This window comes from Varanus komodoensis, unplaced genomic scaffold (genome assembly GCF_004798865.1).
Source record: "Varanus komodoensis strain SLA01 unplaced genomic scaffold, ASM479886v1 scaffold7_1, whole genome shotgun sequence".
Lineage (NCBI taxonomy): Eukaryota > Metazoa > Chordata > Lepidosauria > Squamata > Varanidae > Varanus > Varanus komodoensis.
The window spans coordinates 17,719,851-17,737,251 of record NW_025336479.1 but is presented as its reverse complement, the minus strand read 5'-3'; the positions used below and the strand labels follow the sequence as shown (position 1 = coordinate 17,737,251).

At 39.3% G+C, this 17,401-nt stretch overlaps 1 protein-coding gene across 1 annotated transcript in view; it reads right to left on the bottom strand.

The window, feature by feature from the left end:
- Positions 1-17,401, bottom strand: part of TENM2 (teneurin transmembrane protein 2) — a 730,807-nt gene that overhangs the window by 64,648 nt on the left and 648,758 nt on the right. Inside the window, exon 16 of the mRNA XM_044454098.1 lies at positions 2,149-2,359. Within this exon, the coding sequence (XP_044310033.1) occupies positions 2,149-2,359 (211 nt within the window). The remainder of the gene's footprint in view (positions 1-2,148; positions 2,360-17,401) is intronic.

Sequence of the window (17,401 nt, the reverse complement as noted above, 5' to 3'; positions counted from 1 at the left end):
GAGCAATTTTGTCAAGAGATATGGGCAACCAGATGCACAACACTGACAGAGACTTACCCAAGAAGGCCCACAGCTGGAATTGCTACAAAAGGACTTCTAATGAGTGTTGACTCACCAGCAAGTTTGAGTATGTTTGTTTACTTGGCTTTTGTGCCACACTAAAAACATTTTGCACCTTCACAGTGTTGAGTATCATGTGTCCATCAAGTGGTAACCATTCCAATTAAATCTACTTCAATTTCAGGTTGTAATAGAACCAAATGTAGCAAAGTCAAAGGGGCAGGGTGAATACTTCTGTGAGGCAATTTATTTCACATCCCCTGTCACTCCCCAAAGCCTTGCTGAGCTAGTAAAAGCCACAGGATTAAATTCCTTAATCTAAAAAAGAAAGAAACACACAAACTATGGGGGATGGTTGTGCCAAAAGTATCTCTGACGAGTATATGTGTGTAGCAGTATATATATATACACACACATACAAGGCTGATGGTATTATTCATAGTATTACTACAAAGGATCTTTGTATTCTGAGACTAGGGCATACTGGGAGTTCTAGGCCTTTTTCTCAGGATGCATAGAAGTATGCTTTTAGTCTTCTAAGTGCCTTAAAATGGCATGATCATACAGTCATATAATATTAGAGTTAGAAGGCACCAATACAGTCACTGTGACCAAGGCCCTGCAAAGTGTAGGTATCCAAGTTAAAGTATCTCTATCAGATGGCTGTCTGTCTGCATCTCAAATACCTCCAGTGTGAGAAAGCCCCTGACTCTCCTAGATAACAAGTTCCATTTTGTATTGCTTTAACAACAGTCAGAAAGTTTTTCCTGCTGACCAACCAGAACTAGCTTCTTGTAACTTGAGCCCATTATGTCCTGTGTTCTGAGATGGCAGAGAAGAGTTGTATGGCCACCTTTCAAGTACTTGAAAAGTGCTGTCATACCTTCCCTCAGTCTTCTCTTCTCACAGTTAAACATGCCCAGTTCTTCCAGTCTCTCCTCATGGGGCTTTCTTGCCAGTCCCCAGATCATCTTTGTTGCTGTTCTCTGAAACTTTTCCAATTTGTCTTCATCTTTCTTAAATTGTGCTACTTGGAACTGGATGCAAGAGTCCAGATGGGGCCTAACCAATGCTGAGGAAAACTAGTGCTTCCCATGATTTGGAAGTGATTCTTCGATTAATGCACCTGCCTTTTTTGCAGCCACATCTGTTCTAGGGTCCCAATCCAGTCCTTTGGAATTTCTGAGGGTGAAATTTTGGAATTTCGTCATGCTCAAACCCCTTTCCTCAACCTCCAAATACTGGTGGTTACCTGGCTTTTGTGCAGTCTTCTTCCCACTCTAAAGGTTTAAAACTCTTTCCTAAGGCCTAGTTACTGGCAGAAAAAACTTTAAGCTGAAATAGGCTGTTATTTGGGATCATTTGGTTCTGCAACTTTGGTATTTGGTCCCAGCCACTAAGACTGGACTAAGGTAATCACAAGCCTACCTGAAATGGAATAGAATACAGCCCTTGGGATGAAAGAGAGTCAATGCCCCTGGGCTGTGAGACATGAAGAAGCTTCTATAGACAAGGTAAATAATCTAAGGCACTCATTAAGATGTTAAAACACTTTGGTTGATTAAAAGGGTGTTTCAATTAGCAGGCAGCAGATTAAAATGAACTGATGTCAATTATTTTCAACAGAACAACTTAAAATATAGACTGTGTTTTGGTTATTCACAGCGTTAGCGAAACCAAAGAAAAATAATCTCTAATCTTACAACTAGGGATTAAAACATTAAGCATTTCTTATCCCACTGTCCTGGCATTTTGCATGCCCTATAAAATGAAGGTTGGTGGCATCTGAAAGCCAGAATGTATCCAGTTAAATCAGCACATTTTCTTGTTATGAATTTGAGATTACTTTTGTTCCCCCACCCTACCAGTATGCATGAAATCCAATGCTAGCCTTTGTTCCTATGGACCTGCAACACGATGCCAGCATCTTGACTTAAACAGAGCATTAAAAATCATGGGGAAAAGCCCAGAATGAGGTTTTACCTCAAGATGGAAAATGATATCACTACTGAAAGCAGCATTCCATGTTAAACCATTATTAAAACCTCTGCCAGAAGTACTTTATAAAGCTGTATGTTTGGCTGTTACCTGCTGTTGAAGGGATTTTCCCCTGGGATTATATGAGTGCTGTCTTTTCCCACTAAGAGCTTGATTCGATCATAGAATGACTTTACAGTTGGTGAACTAGAGTGACTTTGTTGTATAATGTCTAGAGGATCACGTGAGCCACGGCAGAGCAGGCTGTTCTGACAAGTTGACTGGAGGCAGCAGTCTGGATCAAGGCAGTCAACAAGGCCATCTGAAAGACAGAAGAACACACAGACTATTTTCATTCAGTGCCCTGGTCTAGAACAGTCCCAATGCTTTCACCATTTACAGGCATTCTGTCTGGCTGTAGCACACCATTATTTCCTCACAATGCAAAACTAAGTATCGCAGATATTCATCTATTTAGCCTGTAATAGCTATAGAAGTATAGTGACATTGCTTTATCTCTTGCATGGCCTTGGCCCATTATGCTTTGATGTAGTAGATCACCTGTTCCACTGCATTTAAGGCAACCCAGGAACATCTTCTCAAGTGCACTATATAGGCAGGTTCACCAGGTAATGTGTAGAACTGATTTCAGTTGCTGCCTCTCAGCTTTGGAACAGGCTTTCCCTGGGAACCTGCTGCAGCCCCAGAATGTACACCTTATTTATCTATATTATGTTTACTTGATTTGTACCCTGCCTTTCTAACAAAAATGGCACTCAAGGATGCCAGTATAATCACTGATTAAAAACAACAGTAAATACATTAAAACAAGCAAAAACACACTAGCAGTAAAATTGGCACCTGACCCAATACACTCACTTACAGGTCAAAGGCCCCCTTAAGGAAAATGGTCATTGCCTGCCAGTTACAGGACAGCCTAGTGGGAACAAATCTAGACTCCTTTGGTAGGGAGTTCCACAGCCAGGAAGCAGCCACCAAGAAGCCCTTCCTTTTCATTGCCACCAAATACACATGTGAAGGTGGTGGTCTTGAAAAGAAGATTTCTCCCAAAGATCCTAAGTACTGGATGAGTTTGCATGGGAGAAGGGAATGTGCTTCATGAAGTTGCAAGCAAGCTTCCTTTTGGTGGCTGTTCAAGGATAGGGGAAAGTAATTTGGAAATGGTTACCTGTCTGGTCCCAAGCTTTTGTGATGGGATAGGCTAAAGATCTAATAAATGTAAAAAAAAAAAAAAACCTGCTTGATATTTTAGGACCTATAGACTTTTTGTAGACTTTTTCCAAGTTGCCATTATCAAAGCACTACCCTTCCATCATAATGCTAACTCTGATATAAAAGTGAAGCAGTTAGGGGTAGCAGTCCTACTGTTTTCACTTCACATATTTAAGTTAGGTAAGTTCTTTTCTGCTCTGAGTTTCTTTCTTTTCTTTTACTGTTTCTTCCAAGGTCAGTTCTTTGTTCACAGGATGCCCAATCATTCTGAAGGCCCTTTTCCATCACGAAGGTGGGGTCTTTACCCCTTTTGTATTTTACTGTTACCTGCTTGTTGTAATCAATGGATTATAATGGTGTTCTGATAATAATTCGGTACAGCTTTTCTATTAACGCTAGAACACCCCCCGCCCCATCAGTAATCTGCTCTTTCTTTTCTTCTCTGCTGGTTCAGATTTAAAATTGTCCTCTGTTTCAGTTCGCTAAGTATCTTTGTTCAGGCAGTTATGGTTGAAGAGAATCTTATCTCTACATTAAGGAATCCAAAGGGAAGACACAGGATAGAAATTACTCCTTTCTACAAATTTATATTTACCTGCTCAGGCTGTTGAATATATTTTGCTATGCCTGTTATTGGGGTGAGCATATGTTATGCCTATAATGACCTCATCAAGCTGCATGATTACGGGCTTCAGCCGCTGAACACTTTTGACGACACCATGAACTTTAAATTGGCACACCAATCTCCCAGTGGCCTGTCAGTCATGAGAATAACATCTTCATGCCAGCAAGCCCCCTTGGATATAGTCTGACATTGCAATCTTCAGTAAATTACCCTGTCACTGCCAATCTTACAGTTATCTCGCAAACAATCAAGGAGGCAATCAAACTGTACTGAAGTGCCAGTTCAGGACCTATGGGGGCTAGAAATGTCTCCATTCAATATCAGCGAGAAACCTGGATATTACTGCTTGGATACTGAATGTAAATACACACATATCTATACATAAGAAAGGCACACAATAGATTTCATTGTTATAACTTCCACAAAAGACCCATACTAAAAATTGTAACTACTTTGCTCCACTGCTCCACTATCATGCGTATTCAGGTTTATTAATCTACCTCACCTACATGCTTTATAAACACAAAGGGCTCTTGCTGTACATGCACAGACCAACACCTCTTGTTCGGCATCAGTGTTACAACAGGCGGGAGGACACATTACATTTGATTTCTGAAGACCATATAAAGTGTACTTGGAGAGAAGATTCTCAAAGAGAAAACAGACAAAGAAGGCTTAGCCCTGACTGACTTTCTGAAAAAAGTTGCCACCAGGGAAGTATATTCAGTTCTACAATAGTAGCACTTCCCAAACCATATTTACTAGGGTGAAGTTCCCACTGAGATGGCTTCCAAGTAAGTAGGTGATCTGTGAGTGACAGTTCAAAGGAGCATTTAATGTTGCAGAACTTTCTAGACTGCTCACAGTCATGTCAATGATCCAAGCACACACACACCTGTAGTCGATATTTTATGCACTGATATTATTGCTGTAATCATTTTTGGCAATGAGATTGAAACAGTACTTCCTAATCCAAACACAAAACACATAATCCATAAGTTTCAAAGAACTCTTTAGTTGCATAAGCAGTAATTTAACGATAACTCCAATTACAATATATGCCTTTGGATTCAACTCTGTGGGAGCTTAAACAGAAAGTGTAAGAACTCTAAGTATGCTCCAGACAACATGGGAATTGTAGGACATTTTCCAGCTAAATATGCATAGGGTTATATTCTTTGTTGTTTTGTTTAAGAAATAAATGGCACAGTTATATTTTCCCATTTCCCATTAAAATAATTTTTGAAAATTCATATTCTAACATTGAACTGTTCCATTAAATGAAAGCTGCTAAAAATCTTACTGATTTTATAGAGATTGCATAGTTTTTTGAACAGAATTCAACTGTGTGGTACCCAACTTAATGCATATTGGTAAACTTAAGTACCCTTGAAATCGTATGATGTACAAATGGGAGTTTAAAATAGGTATTAAAACACTGGTATAGGGCTAATAGAGTTTCTTCTGTTACATGTGCAGATGCACATACACTGCACATTCAGGAGAGCTATATCAAGGTCAGAACACAAGGGAATAAATCAAAAGCAGTATCCTTAGATCGCCGCACTTTTAAAATCTTTGTCAGAGACTTCCATTCTGCTAGTTAAAAAGTAGTTTTGCAGGACACTGATCTGTCAAATTGCAGTAACAAGTAACACAGAGAGAGAGAATTACGAAGGATCAATATCTGCATTACAACTCAGGTCAGCCCAACCATCACAAATCGCTAACTCAAGTAATTCAGTGTGCGTGATGATAAACCCAGCATGCGCTATGGCCTCATCAGAGCTGCAAGTTCATACTTACATGTCTGCAAAACTGGGGGACATTCATTCATTCATTCATTAGCCCAAAAGTATTTTTATCCCTGTCATGTACAGCGTTACAATAGAAATGAACATAAGCACTCAATTAAACAGTATAATCAGCAGGCCATGAATTAAAGCTCATAACAACAGAGGTGAATAAATAAGTTTTCAAGATGTGTCTAAACTGCAACAAATTTGGCATGTCTTATTCCTGGGGGAAGGGCTTTCTGGAGAGTAGGTGCTACTATCCAGTGACAGGGATGGTTCCATGAATACTCCCAGATGTAGAGGGTGTACAGACTTTCCTGAACAGGGAACCTGTCCAACACCCAGGCTTAGGAACCATTCACCAATAGGACTTCTACCTTATATTTTGCAATTCATTCAGTCCCCCAACCTGCCCATTGCTGCATCCAGACAGACTTTTAGTACCTATATGAATTCTCATGAATGAGAACCAACAGGGAAGTCCTCTTTTGAATGCACACCTTAACATGTTGAAGGGGTTTGAGAATGTCAGAGAAGGCAAAAGCAATGCTGAGAGGAGGAGTGAAAGCTTGACAATGAAGAATCGACGTGTTATTAATATTGTTCTGAGGATTGCTTTGTGAATACCTTGGACTGACAGAAAGACAAACAAGTGGGTCTTAGATGGTCTGCAATGCACCAGCTGGCTCTGGTGCTCCCCTACAACCAACTTATCCAGATAGTCCAGTAGGATAGAATGGGAAATGGTATCAAAAATCATAAAGAGATTGAGGAATGGTAAGAGGATTGCACTCCCCCTGTTCTTTGCCCAAAACAGGTCATCCAACAGGATGACCAAAGCATATTTGGTCCCCCAGCTAGGTCTGTACTGATCTGAAAAATCGGCTCCCTGCAAGTGCTTTTGGAACTGTACTGCCAACGTTTTTTTGCATGGCTTCACTGAAAATAAGCAACTGGACAACAGTTTTCCAAGACTTTTTAGTCTAGAGTAGGCTTTTTCAGGTGTGGTCGGAACCACTTCTTTACACAGTGCTGCAATCACCATGCTCCGAACCCATCAAGCCTTGCATACCCAGCTAGTTTTAATTAGCCACAAAGGACAGGGGTTGAAGGAGGAAGTCACTCGATTTACAACTACAAGCACCTCATCCATGTCCTTAGCATGCAGCAAGTAAAACTGATCCTATAAAAATGGTACACATACAATATCAGTCACTTCACTCAAGTCTGTCTGAAATTTGGCATTAAGTCAGCATGGAGGGAAATATTTTATCCTCAGAGTGCTTGACAATCTTATCACACTGGATCGCCAAAGATTCAAATACCTCAATCACCAGGGCAGAGGTTAACAGCCTCTGAGCCATGCAGAACAATCCTGCTGTGTGGCTACTTGAGGATGCAATGGAAATAGCAAAATGCATCTTTTCTGCTCCCATCACAGTCAAGCAATAGGTAGAACTACATGCTTTAGCATGCGCTCAATTGCCTTCACGCCAAGTCATCATGCAGCATGTGTCACTGACAGCAGCTCTCCTAAATACCGCAGGCAGAATGGGTTCTGCAAGGCTGTAAAAGGCACTCAGGAATGATAGTGTCATTGGCCTGTCTCATCTCACCATTCCAAAATGAGACCAGAGCTTTGACAAAATCAATGGCTCTATCTACCACAAGATTCCCAAGGGCATTTAACAATATATCAAGCTCCATTAGGTCTCTGGGGCAGGCCATCCTAATCAATCCCTGGCTCTGCATGGGGGAATTGATGCTTTTATGCCAAAATCTAACCGAGAAAAGGTCTGGTCATGACAATAGGTTGACTCAAATCCATGGGCAAATATTATGGTTGAGAGAGTAGGAACATGCCATGGATTTGAACTTCCCTGCCCTCTCCCAAAGAAATTTCCTTTCCCCTTCCTTTAGCATTAACTGTGTTTAATGCTAACTATATTGTTCCTCTTAACTGAAGTTAAAATTAATTTCCAATTAATTTCCTTCCTGAGAGCAAATTGTTCAATTGGTGGTGCTAAGTAAGCAATATGGTCTTTGGACTGGTGGATATATCTGTTCCTGAATTTCTTTTCACAATCGATAAGTAAGTAAGTAAGTATACCACGAAGGCTCACTTCAAAGCGCATTTAGTTAGATTTACATTTGATATGGCATCTAAGATCCAAGCTCCCTAGGACTCCAAAGGAAATTTTGCCAACAATTTGTGTGCCATATTTAAAACATGCAATAGTACAAACTAAGCTAATGTTCTGTTTATTGTTGAAATAAATGGTCATATTTCTGTTGAACAGTGCAAAGTGGAGATAACTAAAACATGAAGCATAATGCCAGTTACACTAAATGAATAATTTGCCTCCCCATATAATTTAGAATAGACTTTGCATCAAATAATAAGTTATGATTCCAAAATTGCAGTATTACATTTCAGATACCATAACATGCTCATATAAAATTACTACACACATCTGACACTAACTGAAGAAACTAAAACAGCTTCTTTATTCTCTTAATGCTTAATCAGTTATACTGATTTAAAGCTAGGAAAAATATCCAACTTTATATTAGAAAAGAAGACCCCCCCCCCAAAATAAAAAGGGCTGAAAAATCAGCAGCACACTCTCTGTGCATCCTGCTTCCTTGCAAATTGCTTTCTGACTTTCAGTGAGTCAGCTGATGTTGCAGATCAGCACCCCCCCACCTCCACCACCGCCACTGCCCGGGTTAGGCATGTGGGCTGGGGGGTTGGCAGCCCTGCTTTAGCTGTTCCTGTTTCAAGGCAATGTGCATTTGCTTGTTATCTAACAGCAGGCTAGAATTCTCAACAACCCTGGCTTACCATTCTGTGTGAACACAACACATATTTCAAGAGAGAAGCTTTAAGAATTAAGAAACCATCAATATATGATATCATTTATTTATTTATTGGATTTTTGGCCCGCCCCATTAGCCACATGGCTCCCTGGGTAGTTGACATATAAAATGAATATCATCCTCTTTTCTCCATGAGGGATAACCTTCCTAGATCATTATTGTTATTTTAAATTAAGAAATTAAGTACACATGTGATTTTTTTATTTTACCAAAACCTCTGGCCAATACTAGTTGGATAAAATATTAAAAATATCTTTTACAGTGTGTCATTAATTCTAATAGTTATGTGTGTCACAGTTAATACCTGTTTGATATTTAATCTTACTGAATGTTTGTGGCTACTACTCAGCTCATCTAATAAGACTTAAACTAAATTACTTGGATGCACAGAAATAATATGCATTTCTCTCATTAGTTTTGGTAAACCGGGCAAGGGATAATAAGCACTTTCAATATAGAGGGATTAAGAATAAATTAAGAATGGCTAAGGGACCACTTGATGTCTATAGTTCAGTATGATATGGTCGACTATGTTTATTGCCTCCTGCCTAAGCGCTGCATGGGCTGTTTTGTCTTGTAAAGATGCGAGTATAACCGGCATCAACAGGCATATGCAAAAGAGAGCAGCTGCCTGATAAACAAAAACACAGTTCAAGAGGCAATCGAGACTACTGCCTCAGTGAAGTAATGGACAATTCAGTCTGTTTCTGAGCAGTATCGGTTTCACATGTTTATTCATTTGTCCATTCTGTTTCTTTTCTTCATAAATCTATGTTTTTTTCCCTGAAAAAGCATGCAGACATTTACATTATAAAATGTTTGCATCCATTTTATCCCAAATGAAACTCGTCATGCATTTTATCTAAAATGTGCACTGTGAGGCAAATTTTGGTTTACTTTTTTTTTTTTTAAGTCAGGAACCCAACTACAAAATTCAGAGTGGCATAGAAACTGAAAGATAGTTGTGTTCTGATTACATAAAATCATAAAATAGTAGAGTTGGAAGGGGCCATGAAGGCCACTGAGTCCAACCCCTGGGAGAGTCCACCACTTCTCTGGGCAGCTGATTCCACTGTCATATTGCTCTGACACTGAAGAAGCTTTTCCTGATGTCCAGCCTAGATCCGGGTTATCACGACTTGAATTGATTATTCCATGTCCTTTTCTCTTGTATTGGCAAGAAGAGATCTTAACCTTCCTTGTGAGAGCCTTTTTGGTACTTACAAAGTGTTATCATGTCCACCCTCAGTCTTCTCTTCTCAAGGCTGAATATGCCCAGTTCTCTACTCATAGGGCAGTGTTTCCAAACCCTGGATCATTTTTGTTGCACTCCCCTGAACTCTAATTTTTCTGCATCTTTCTTAATTCTTGGTGCTCAGAACTGGACACAGTATTCCAGATAAGGTCTGTCAAGTGAGGAGTACAGGGGGACTACTATTTCTCATGATTTGGAAGTAATACTTATTTATGTAATACTTTATGTTGTGAGCTGCCACGAGGCTTTGTTGCGATGGGGGCGGCATAGAAGTGTTTTGAATTAAAATAAAATAAAATAAATTAATGCATCTCAAAATAGCATTTACCCCTTTTACAGCTGCATCACATTGTTGGCTCACATTTAGCCTGTTGTCCACAATAATTCCAAGGTCTTTTTTCCCAGTTCTGTTAAGCCACATATCCCCCATCTTGTATTGATGGGTTCAGTTTCTTTTTCCTAGGTGGAGGACTTTTCCCTATTGAATCTCATTCTGTTGCTGTCAGCCCAGCATTCAAGTTTATCAAGGTCATCCTAGATCTTCATTCTGTCTTCTAGGGCGTTCAGTATTCCACCCAGTTTTGTATCGTCTGCAAATCTGATTATCTTTCCTTGTACTTCCTCATCTAAATCATTAATAAAGATGTTGAAGAGCACTGGGCCCAGGACTGAATCCTGTGGTACCCCACTAGTTACCTCCATCCAGTTTGAGAAGATGCTATTGATGAGCACCCTTTGTGTCTGATTTAGTAGCCAATTTTGGATCCACCTAATAGTTTTTCTATCTAGTTCACTTTTTGCTAAGTTGCTTATCAGAATGTTGTAGGGAACTATGTCAAAAGCTAGGTAGATTATGTCCACAGTGTTCCCTCATGTGAGAGGTTATCCAGTCAAAAAATAAGATTAAATTAGTCTGACAGGGTTTATTTTTGATAAAAGCCATGTTGGCTTTTATTTTATTAATCAATTTTCTTCAAGGTGCAAATCAGGTTGGTTGACTTAAAAATGTGGAAAAATTCAGTCCTTGTGAATTCCCATCTTAGTGTCTTTTATGTCTCCTGAATACTGTTGCCTTCCTAATTTCATTATTGTATTTCCCGTCATTCAAAACTTACATGCCAGCACAAACAGCTGTGGGTGTTGAGTGCCAAGTTTCTTAAATGCTAGGGCTAGTTTTACTGCACTGGCTTGTTCTGGACTTGCTTAATCCACTAAACTGTATTCAGGTGTTCAGCTTTAAAATCATACAGACAGAACCAGGAACATCTGCTTCACTCTCCAACTTCTCTCTGTTGACAGGAGATGCCTACAGAGGAAATGTACCTGACTTCAGGTACAAAGTTTGCAGGATGATGAACAGTGTTAACCGTTTATTTCCTTCCCTGCTGCAAGGAGCATTCTAATTTGTTCACTGGAATATGCCTACACTTGCACTGCAGACCTTCCTCATCAACATGGAGACGTCCTGAGTCGAGCAGGTAGGGCCAGATGGAAACACATCTCCATCCCCTCTTACTCAATTTATAAACTGAACACTTGATTGGGGTATGAGTCACTGCAGGAATCAATAAAGTTAGAAACATAGAAAACAGAGCGAGTCAGAAGGGGCCTCCCGGGCCCTCTAGTCTGACCTCCGGCACCAGCCGGCTCCGCTCATGACATGCCCACCATGTGGATGTCCAGCCTATCCATGAACAAGTTAATGTCAGTAACTGTCCTATACAGATGGAAAATACAAAGGCTTGTTGCAAAGTATACAGCTGATTTTCTTTAAGTACGAAAAGCAAGTTCATGAAGATTTCAGTGACTCTTGATAACAACTAGATTTGCTGCAGATGCTGCCTATATTTTTTATATATTGAAAACTATCAATAACAGATTCCAATTGTTTATTATAGTAGCAATTTTATAGATGACTTTGAGCACCAGGTCCATTGTACTTGCTCCAAGGAGCCGTTTTTCCTCTCCTGAGGAATTGTGGGTATTTGTATTGAGAACCTTATAAATCTTTTGTCTGAGCTGAATTAGAGACCCCTGCTGCGGGAAAGCTTGATGAGGCAAGCTAAATTACATGATTTGCTTTTGTGCCGTGAAATACTTGTATTATTTTAAATGTCACAAGCCTGATGAAATATCAAATCACAGGATTCACCATTCTATAAAAGCAAAGCTTGTCCAAATAATTACTGCAGGAGGGCGAGATCCATTTTTTTGCCTTTCCCCTTTTCCCCCACTCATTTTTTCTCCCATTTAGTTAAGAGATGATTCTGTTCCAAGACACTAAAAAAAAGAAAAAAGAAAAAAGAAAAAAAAGCCACCCTTACATTTCATAAATAAGTAGGTCAAATGTGCTGCTCAGAAATTGTATTACTCTGTGACTGAATGTTATCCTTTAAACTGAAGAACACTTGAAACAGTAGACAGCTTTCCTTTTCTTGCATGTCAATCCTGCACCTTTGGCACAATTGCATCTGCAAGTCTTCTTGGGTAAATCTCTATCAGTTTTGCACATCTAGATCATACAGTCCTTGCCTAGTATTCCTGGTAAAACACGTCCAGCTCACTCAGGTTGGATGGGGACTCATGGTAGAGTAACCTTAAAGTCTTTCTAAAGATTCTGAATTGGATTGAGGTCCATACTTTGACTAGGCGATCCTTGTACATTCAGGTTTTTGCTTTTAAACATTTCTAGTGGTACTTTGTTGTGTTTTTAGGGTCACTGTCCTGCTGGAAGATGCAAAATGAAACAGGTTTTCCCCTGGAATTGTCATCTTGTCTATCCTTCTTGCTCTCAATCCCAGAGTTGTTTTGATAGCTCCTTAGTCTTCCTGATGATTTTTGGTTAGAATGAATGTGTTTAACCTCAGACCATGTGGCAATGAAATTGTTCACAGGTGGACTCCATTCAACTACTTACAATATTCTGGAGGATGCGAATTACAACAGAATTCTTTTAGGTATGTGCCAGTAGTGCCACTTTGTTTACTAAACTTTTGTGCCACACTAAAAATATTTTGCACCTTCAGAGTGTTTAGTACCTTGTCTACACCAGATGCTGACAATACAGATTAAATCCATTTCCACCCAAGGTTGTAACTCAACAAAATGTAGAAAGTCACACAGAGGTGAATATTTCTGCAAGGCATTTATGAATGGATACATGCATGGATATCTGGGCCACTTTTGTTGAAGGCTATGAATAACTATCCCTAATAATCATAGCATATTTTAGTATACATAAAATATATATGGATGCAGTGTGTGTGTATACATTCAAAACAGATTCACTCTGTTTTATGTACAAAACTATAATCCAGGGAACCTCAAACTTTTTGAACAGGGGGCCAGTTGAACAGGGGGCCAGGGATAGGCGTGGGCCACCAAGGCAGTGCGGGTGGGGGATGCATGCCAGGCGGGGGATGCATGCGTGTAGAAGGGCAGGGGCATGTATGCACAGAGATCATTTTCTCCTAACGAGTCCAAAACGATCTCCTTGCAAGCAAGCCGGCGCCTCGCCGTGCACACGTATGGCGGGCCAGATCTAGCCTGCATGCTGTAGTTTGAGGACCCATGCTATAATCCTTGGAGTGTGAACATGACTCTTGTAGTCTAATGGAGATGCAACAGACATCCCAGTTAATTAGACTGCACTATGTTTTACTCTACCATGCTTAAAGCAATGCAAAATACATATAAATACCCCAGACACCATCAAAGCAGGGTCTTATGAAGGTATAATGTCAAATGCAGAGCCTCTGTTTGAAAATTCCCTCTTAAGAGAAGTCCAATGAAGTTTGGAAAGGAGTAATCTGCTTGTATTGGTGTCCTTATATGTGATCAATTATCAGTTTTAGGATTGTGGTCATAATCACTAGTGAAATGTTTTAATCCACTGATTCATCATATTCTTTTGATAGTTTTATGCTAGTTTGCAATTCTTTTGAGGAAGAAAGAAGGAGGTAAAACTGTACAGTTATACACACACAATCTCTTAAATTATGTAGGTGTAAACACAGGCTTTCCTTCATGAGATTGTGAATCACTGTATCTTCTTTCAATTTCATCACAGTACTGTGATCTGAGCTCTACAAAAAGAACCCTTCTTTTCCTGCTTCTCTGCTACATAACCTTGAGGTGAGCTATGCTAGAGCAGAATATTCCAAACACACGTGGCGTAGTGGTTAAGAGCATGGGACTGGGACTCAGGCGATCCGGGTTTGAGTCCCCGCTCGGCCATGGAGCCAACTGGGTGACTTTGGGCCAGTCACAGACTCTCAGCCCAACCTACCTCACAGGGTTGTTGTTGTGGGGATAAGATGGAGGAGGAGAGATGATGTAAGCTGCCTTGAGCCCTTTGTAGGAAAAAGGCAGGATATAAATCACAATATAAATAAATCACAATATAAAAAACTGTGTCATTTTCCCAGTCTTTGGAAAAAAAGAAAGAAAACTGGGAAAATAGTCTGAAAGAACAGAAGTAAAATTGGAAGATCTCACCTTCTTAGACAACCATGAATATACCCTTGAATATACAGACTATGTAAACAACCAAGAATAAGGAATCGCAAATGCACCATAAATGCTCAATGTAGAAAAGTTCAGTAGATGCAGTGAATTGTAGGAGTGGGCTAAGCAGTGAGAAGGAATATGTCATGTTTGAGTCCCTTGAGAAATTCCTCTCAGGTGTAGAGTATGAAGTTATTAGTAAACCACTGTCTTCTGCAACAGTTATTTTGAAACATTAGGATCTCCAAGAAATAAAATTTTCCTGTGCCCAGTTCTAAAGTGGAAACTGAAGGTCACTGCCTTGAACAGATATAGGAAGAAGAAAAAGAAATATTTTTATTATATGTGGAATATTAGGATTTGGTGCAACTACTACTCTTTATATTGTTTTTAGTGTTCTTAATTTGGATATTTTGTACAAATTTAATATTGACTTTTGCTTATTTTGTTTGTATAAATTTGTAACGTTGTGAGCTGCTTTGAGTCTCAAACACTGGAAGCAGGAGGAATATAAATAAATACATAAATACTGTTTTACATTTTGATACTGATGTGCCACTTCAACTTGAGTAAAAAGGCAAGTAATGGGAGATATGATAGAAGTGTTTAAAATAATGCATGGTATGGAGAAAGTAGGGGAGGCATTTTTCTCCCTCTGCCATAACATTTGAAACTTGGTTCATCCCATGATTGATAAAAGAAAGTAGTTCTCCACACTGTATTGGGTTAAAGAATTCACTGCCATGGGAAGTGGTGTTGGCTGTCAATTTGGGTGGCTTTAAAGATTCATGAGGGAAGAAACTATCAGTGGCTACTAGCCCTGCTGGCTATGTGCTACCTCCTTTAGCAGAGGTGGGCTGTCTGCCTGCCTGCCTACATATTTATTTATTTAAAACTTTTGTATCCTCTCCTATATATAAAAGTCTCAGGATGGTCCAACAACAAAGGCACAGCATCTTATCTATAATAAAAACCTGACTAAAATAAAAACTAGGTCTAAAATAATGGGAAAATAAGAAGGGTTTGACCTGGTGCCAAAAAGAATAAAGTATCAGCACTAGGCAGCATGTTCCACAGCCAGGCTGCTACCAGGGGGAAGATCCTTCTCCAGGTAGCTGCTCTCCCAATCTCCTTCAAAGAGGGCTCCTGAAGAAGGACCTCCGACCCAGATCTTAAGGGGTGGGCAGGCACATAGGGAAAGAGACGCTCCTTCAGATAATCAGGCCCTAAACCATTTAGGACATATGTTGCTGAGGAGCTTGAGGAGGAGGAGGTCTTGCACCCATCCTACTTGAGGGGTCCTGTGGGTAGCTGGTTTTCCAATAAGTGTACGGAGTGCAGGACTTGATGGACCTTTCAACTGATCCAGCATGTCTCTTTTATGTTCCTAATTACCATAGGGGCAACTAGAGAAAAATCGACAAGGAATCAATGCACCTTGCATACGAACATTTCATGATTCATTCTGAAAAACAGAACCTGTGAAGGCTTTTGAACATTTAAGCAGACTTTAATACAAATATGTTTTTAGAACTGAGGAGGGACATAATTACAGCAAGCTAAAAACATGGATGCGAAATGGTTTGAGAGTCTTATTTATGCACATAAATCCAAGATTTGCAAGCAATCTATTCATTACCTCTAAAACTAGAAATCCAGAAATGTCTGGACTTCAAAATAACTTTTAACCTTTTGTTATCCTGTGAATCTTGCTTCTAAATACTTTAACTCTCTGAATTGAGTCTATGGTGTTTTAAATGGTTACATGTACCATTTTGAGAGATTTATAGATTTTAATAACAGTCCAATGAGTATAAGATTCATCATATAATCTTGAAAAACTCTTTATAATCCCCAACAAAGATACTTAACAGTTATTTAAACTACTGAAGGCTTGATTAGAAAGGGGATTAAGTTTTAAAGGATGCTGCAAAGAGTAAATTAATGGACTTCAAACATCTTTTTTAAACAAAAAAAAAGTACTCTGGAATGAAAGGCTTTAACAGGGAGGTAGCCTCAGGAAAATCCTATCTTTTAATTAGACAGCTTCCTTTGTAAAAAATATTTATACAAACCATTGCCATTGCCATTAACTATACTTTTATTGGAGAAAGAAGACTGAACATTAGTTTTGTGAGATCAGAAACAACAATACATTTATGTTTGTCCATGAGAAGGCCTCGCTATACTGGAATTTTATAGACATATCCTTTATTTTCAGTCAAGGCCAAAAGCAAAACACTGGTATGAAAAAGAGATGCCATAGGCTCTTGCTCCATTCCTAAGACTAAGACCTAGATCTTGCCATAACTGGGAACTATTGAGAATTACATAATTTCCTTTCCATGAACAGGACAGCAAAAGCAAAGCAGAAGTAATTATATTTGACTCCTACAAAGATTCAGACATGCAAATAACCTGTTGAAAACTGAGAATTTAGTCTCTAAGAGTTTAGTGGTAGTTTTTTAATTTTTTGCCCTCCTTAATTTATGCCTTTTAAAATACTGAATGTGACATTATTTTCATGAAAAACAGAAATTTAAAGTGTGATCCTAACTAATAATCTCTATATGGGAAGCCCAAAGCATCCTACATTTTATAGTTCCTTTGTGAACAATTTTCTACTTTTAAGGCTGCAGCAGCTGAACATAAGAATACAAAGGGATACCAAAGAGAGAAATTACCAGGCATCAGAGAGAAACTTGCCCCATCTTTCAAATGAGCAGAGAGAAAATCTAATAAACAACTCTACTTTCTTTAAACACGTTCCATTAAAATTACAACACCATCACTGTTTTTCCCCCACTAAAGATAATTGGCAATGACTATACAATTATGGGGAAATTCTGGTCAAGGACACCCTGTCGTGCAAACATATAAAATGTTTAAGGATGAAGGAGGCGTAAAAATGTGTTAATGCAGCAACCATGTGGATCTTTAAGCACAAACAAGAGCCACATGGTTGCTGCACTAACAGGTCACAAAAACTCAAATTCAACAGTGTGTGTGTGTGGGGGGGGGGTCACAGCAGGCAGAGGAAAACAGATGTGAAGCTCTGTTATAGAAATT